This window comes from Meriones unguiculatus, chromosome 11 (assembly GCF_030254825.1).
Source record: "Meriones unguiculatus strain TT.TT164.6M chromosome 11, Bangor_MerUng_6.1, whole genome shotgun sequence".
NCBI classification, from domain to species: Eukaryota; Metazoa; Chordata; class Mammalia; order Rodentia; family Muridae; genus Meriones; species Meriones unguiculatus.
In genome coordinates, this window is record NC_083359.1 from 41,313,913 (window position 1) to 41,319,812 (window position 5,900).

Below are 5,900 nucleotides of genomic sequence, written 5' to 3' on the forward strand. Positions count from 1 at the left end.
TTCAAACATACATTGAGAGCAGACAGCGTAGATGGTCAAAGCACAGAGATGCAAAAATTAACTAAGAACCAACACTGCTTCGTCCATACCCATAAGCTTTGCTCTTTTATTTTATTATTTTATTTCTTCTGGGGTATGGCATTCGAGATAGGGTTTCTCTGTGTATCCTTGGCTGTCCTGGAACTCACTTTGTAGACCAGGTTGGCCCTGAACTCAAAGAGATCCACCTGCCTCTGCCTCCTGAGTGCTGGGATTAAAGGTGTGAGCTGCCATGTCCTGCTAGCTCTTCTATTTTATTATTATTATTATTATTATTGTTGTTGTTATTATTATTATTATTATTATTATTATTATTATTATTATTATTATAGCATTGGTTTTGTGTGTGTGTGTGTGAGGTGCCCAGACTGCACAGCCATTAACATTTTTTTCTTTTTTATAAGACTTATTTTGCATGTGCTCTGCGTACATGCATGTACACCATGTACATGCCTGAGGCGACCAACAGGGGGCACCTGACCCGAGATTACCTGAAACTGGTGTTAAACTTAAGAAATACCACGTGGGTGCCGGGACTGGAACCTGGGCCCTCTGCAAGAGCGACACCTGTTGCTGGGTCATCTCTCCAGCTTCTAATGTCTCTTTTTTGTTGTTCTGTTTTTGTTTTTTACTAGACAGTGTCTTGGTATGATAGACAAGGCTAGCCTGGAACATGACAGCAGTCTTCTTGCCTGGGACGTCAGTGTGTCTGGAGAGGAAGGGTAAAGCCACCCACCGTATGCTGCCATTTTTGTGTCTTCCAGGTTGAGCTAGGAAAGACTGGGCTTTTACTGTGTGCCACTGAATGGAAATGAAGGCTCATCTGTCTGGTCACTGGAAGCACCCTGAATCATGCCTCAAATAGCCAGCAGGACTTTCTCCCGCTTCCTGCCATTCCTCTCTGCGTGGCCACATTTTTTTTTTTCTGTCATCTCTTAGACTTTTGCTTGTTCATTTGTGAATCACACAGGAAAATGTTGTAAGCTCCTGGATGTTCAGGGACAGGACGAGTCCCACTGAGGACAGCCTGCCAGCCCTCTGTCTCCATGCTGGGATTCCAAGTCCTGTCGTGAGTCCTCTCTGGGGATAATAAACGAAGCTACTGAAGCGGCACTCCAGAGTCTCCACATTTTCAGAAATGGATGAGTCACTGTGAGCTGGGAAGGCATCCCAGAGAAATCTGTTATCTGAGCATGGATCGCCTTCCATCACGGCGGACTGTGCACTCTTCCGGCTTGCTCTTCCCCCGCTGTACTTTACACCAAATGTTTTACAGAACCAAGCCTGACCCTGCAATGCCAGTTACCCCCTGGGCTGCCTCTAAGCAGACGTGTCACAAACCCCACGTGCTAAGTGACCAAATGCAAAGACGAGAACACCCACCCAGGTAGGGCAGTGTCTCCAGTGTCTCTGCTAAGAGGGAGAATAATCTGGGCCGATTCTTCAAATCCACAGGCTCAGATCGCTGTATTGATAAAGCTCTCGGGGAATTTTTTCTGGGACTTGTCCCCGCACTGATTGCTTCATCCCCCAAGTTCTGATTGAGCGCTTAAATTATATGCTCCATCATTGTTGGTCAACAGGGACCAGGGGCTAGGTGCCATAGAAAGTGTTCTGCTGTTCTTTAACGAGATGCTTGGGGAGTCTACACCCAGTGGGATTGGATGCTGCAATAAACACCCCCAACTTTCCCAACCTCCTCCCAACACAGAGGCCTAGGTCAGTTATCAGCCACTCTTCACTGTCTCAGAACCTTCTTGTATTCCCGAGACTCTCCAGTCCTTGGAATAAAGAACACTATTACTCAGCATCTCCAAGGTGAAAATAAGAGAACTGTCCTGTCCAGCTGTTTTCAGAGTAGTAGAGATGACAATGTTTCTTTCACATCAAGGGCTGCTCACTCTCTCACAAAGAGTGAGCAGCAGCAGGAGTCACAAGTCCATCTACAGTTGGAGCTTGAGGCTGGCAAAATAGCTGGCTGCTTCTCTTTTTCTTTGAGCTTCTAAGGAGTGGGAGAAAGACTGGAAATGTGACCAGAAGCACGTGTGACTGCAGAGAGGAGTGGTGTGTATGTGCATGGATGCTTTTATGTTGTATTGAATAAAACCAAAAGGGTGAACCTGGGGAGCCAGAACCATGTAAAACGGGGATTTGTCAATTGAGTGGATCCTAATTCAGAAACTCTAATGCAGGCTTAATGTGAACCCTGTCGTAGCATCCAAACCCGGAGACTGCATTCTGACCTCTGTCTCTCTTCTTTGTAGCTGGGCTCACACTCATGAGAGGCACCAACCAGTCCAGCGTCTCCGAGTTCCTCCTCCTGGGCCTCTCCACGCAGCCCCAGCAGCAGCAGCTCTTGTTCCTGCTCTTCCTCATCATGTACATGGCCACCGTCCTGGGAAACCTGCTCATCATCCTGGCCATCGGCACAGACTCCCGCCTGCACACCCCCATGTACTTCTTCCTCAGCAACCTGTCCTTCGTGGACATCTGCTTCTCCTCCACCACTGTCCCCAAGGTCCTGGCCAACCACATCCTTGGGAGTCAGGCCATTTCCTTCTCTGGCTGTCTCACGCAGATGTATTTCCTTTTCATGTTTGTGGACATGGACAATTTCTTGCTGGCTGTGATGGCCTATGACCGCTATGTGGCCATTTGTCACCCCTTACACTACACAGCAAGGATGACCCTTCAGCTCTGCATCCTGATGGTGGCTGCATCGTGGCTCATCGCTAATCTGAATGTCCTGTTACACACGCTGCTCATGGCTCGACTCTCATTCTGTGCAGACAACATCATCCCTCACTTCTTCTGTGACGTGACTCCCCTGCTGAAACTCTCCTGCTCTGACACACGCCTCAACGAGCTGATGATTCTTTATGTCGCAGGGCTGATAATGATAGCCCCATTTGTCTGCATCCTCGTTTCTTATGTCCTTATTGCTGGTGCTATCCTGAAGGTCTCGTCCCCGAGGGGAAGATGGAAAGCCTTCTCCACCTGCGGCTCCCACCTAGCTGTGGTCTGCCTCTTCTATGGCACCATCATATCCTTGTATTTCAACCCCTCATCCTCTCACTCATCTGCGAAGGACGTGGCATCTGCTGTGATGTACACAGTGGTGACCCCCATGCTGAACCCTTTAATCTACAGCCTGAGGAACAGGGACATGAAAGGAGCTTTAAGGAAAGTGCTTACCATGAAATTTTTGTCTACTAAATAAGGATAAGAAAATCATATTTTTATTCTACTGTGTGAGACTTAGCATTTTGATTTTGTTAGGAAAGTATATACTGTTTCTCTTGAGAGAATAAAATCTACATTACAGACTAAAAAGGTGAAAGGTGGAAAGAGGCTCAGGGTGCAGCTCAGCAGTAGGGTGCTTGCCTAGCATGTACAAGGCCCAGGCTTGATCCCTAGCCATGTCAAAATAAATATAAAGATTCTTTTTTAAAAGATTTAAAATGTGTGTGTGTGTGTGTGTGTGTGTGTGTGTGTGCACTCTACATGTGTGTGGGTGTCCAGAGAGACCAGAAGAGGATTCTCTAGAGCTGGCATTACAGGTGTCTTCGAATCATCCGATGGGAGTCCTGGAAACCAAGTTTGGGTCCTCTGGAAGTACAGCAAGTGGCTGCCGAGCTATCTCTCCTGCGCAATAAAAGCGCTTCAGTCAAGCCTCTCTGTTCCCCTGTGAGTGCCCTCCTGCCAAAAGACGCCTCAGACACACCTACACGTCAGTTCTGATCACAGGAGGGGAGAATGCACACGGGTGGGGCCAGTGAGGCGTCTCAGTTGGAAGCTGCTGCAAAGGAAGTTAGGATAAGCTGAGTTTTCTTTGGGGGATGTTGGAAAGGGACTGGGGACTGAGTGTTGCTTCAGATGAGATGCTCTTATTCAGGATGCTGTGATTGGCTCATCGAGAAGAAAGGAAGAAAGCTTGAGCTCTAACTGGCCAAGATGCATTACCTTGTCATGTCAATTGTCAGCTTGGAGCACAGGGTGTGTGTGTGTGTCATTTTGCGGTCAGGACAATATTGTTTATGTTCCCAGAGGTCATTCTATAATAGTCTTTTGTCTTGTGATGTCACAATCTGAGAGACTTTTCTGGCTGAGGCTGTTCTATGAAATTCTCTGTGTTCATCGGAAAATTCTGAACTGTGCCCGCCCGGCTCCTGTGCTAAGCTTCCTTTGTCACCACAGAGTCTTTGATACGAGCATGTCTGATGACAAGACCCAACCTGGCAAGGTGATCCCATCTATTCAGACCATTTCTTCCTCGGTAAGAATATAGATTATGTCTGTAAAAGAACTAGTCTGTATCACCTAGGTTTTCCAATTTGTGAGCAGATTTGTTCATAGCACTCCTTTATCATTCTTTAAAAACGTCTCTGGGGGTTCTGCCTGTATGCATGTGCAGTTCCTGAGGAGACCAGATGAGAGCACTGTGTCCTCTGGAACTGGAGTTAACCCCCCCGGGTGGGAGCTGGGAACCAAATTGTGTCCTCTGGAATAACAGCCCGTCTTTTAACCACCAAACCATCTCTCCAGCTCCCTTTCATCATTCTCTTAAGGTCAATGGGATTACTGGTAATGCTTACTCAGTGATTTCTGATACACGGGTTTCAGGTTCATGTGTTACACAGGTTGCTATGTGGAAGTGGTGGGACCTTGGGGGGTCGAGGCTTAATGCAAAGATGTCAGATCATAAGCAGATCTTTAAGGAGATTTTGGGCTCCCAACCCCTCCTCTGTGTCCTTTGCTTTCCGGATCCCATGAGGTAAACAGACCCCTACACCACACATGCCTGCCTTAATATATGGAGCTTCCATAGGTCCAAAGCAACAAGGTCAAGCAAATGTGAACTGAGCTCTTGAACCCTGAGTCAAAACAAACCATTCCTCTTTAAATTTTCTCAGGTATTTTGTTGTAGACATGGAGAGCTAAAGCATTATTTTCAGAGCTCTCTGCTCAGATGTGCTTTGGAGGGCACAGATCCCCCGTCACCACTGGATAGCTTGCAAATTTTAGTAAGTTAAATTTTATTTTCATTTTTTGCAATGTTTTAACATTTTGTTCACATGACATTCTTCCTTTGGACCATTTATTTGGAAGTGTTCTTTAATCTCAAAACATTAGGGATTCATAATTCCTTATAAAACTTTTCAGGCAAAGGCAGAACCTTTCCCGACCTCATTTTTGCTCCTGGGTTTTATAAGCTGAGTGACTTCTCAAGACCAAATCTCCCACTTTATTTTTTTCTTCAACTGTATGGTCTCTTAGTCTCGTGGACTCTGCAGATGCAGGACTATTTATTCATTTTGGAGTAAGGTTTTCCCACATTCTGGACACTTAAATGTTTCCTTCATGGTGACTGATGGAAGCTTTTCCCACGCTGAGCACTGGAATAGGGTTTCCCCCTGTATGCACTCACTTGTGCTTATTAAGGAGTGTTTTATGATCAAAGCCTTTCCACAGCGGCTACAGTCCCAGGGCTTCCCGCCGGTGAGTGTCATCTGGTGGGAAATAAGGTCAGATTCCTGATTTTTTTTTTTTTTATCTCAATCATTTGTTTCTATCAATGAAGACTCAGGAGCCAGACACTGGGGTGAAAACCTGCTAGCTCAGAGAGATAGAGAAAAGTACCCAGCTGACCTTCCTCTGTAGCTGACATCCCAAAAAGGAATTCTTCTCCATGCTGTCTCAAAAACCCCTCCTGAATGTACCTCCCTTCTCCTTCTCTCTCTGTCTGTCCTCCTGACTTCCTCTTACTGTTTTTTTGTCAATGTTCACTCCCTGCCAACCGGTTGCTTGTTCTGCCTCTTGACCTATGGTTGACTTTATGTAATACTGCTTATAATATTCAA

The 5,900-nt window shown here is 46.2% G+C and overlaps 1 protein-coding gene across 1 annotated transcript; it reads left to right on the forward strand.

Annotated features, from left to right (window-relative positions):
• Window positions 1–2,314: 2,314 nt before the first annotated feature.
• On the forward strand, window positions 2,315–3,259 carry LOC110545968 (olfactory receptor 1361-like). Its single transcript, XM_021632460.1, has one exon. The coding sequence runs from the start codon at window positions 2,318–2,320 to the stop codon at window positions 3,257–3,259; it is 942 nt and encodes a 313-aa protein (XP_021488135.1). The 5' UTR covers window positions 2,315–2,317.
• Window positions 3,260–5,900: the final 2,641 nt, after the last annotated feature.

Bases quoted from the DNA above. Each gene is read 5' to 3' on its own strand.
- LOC110545968 (XM_021632460.1), top strand. From the start codon at position 2,318: ATGAGAGGCACCAACCAGTCCAGCGTCTCCGAGTTCCTCCTCCTGGGC.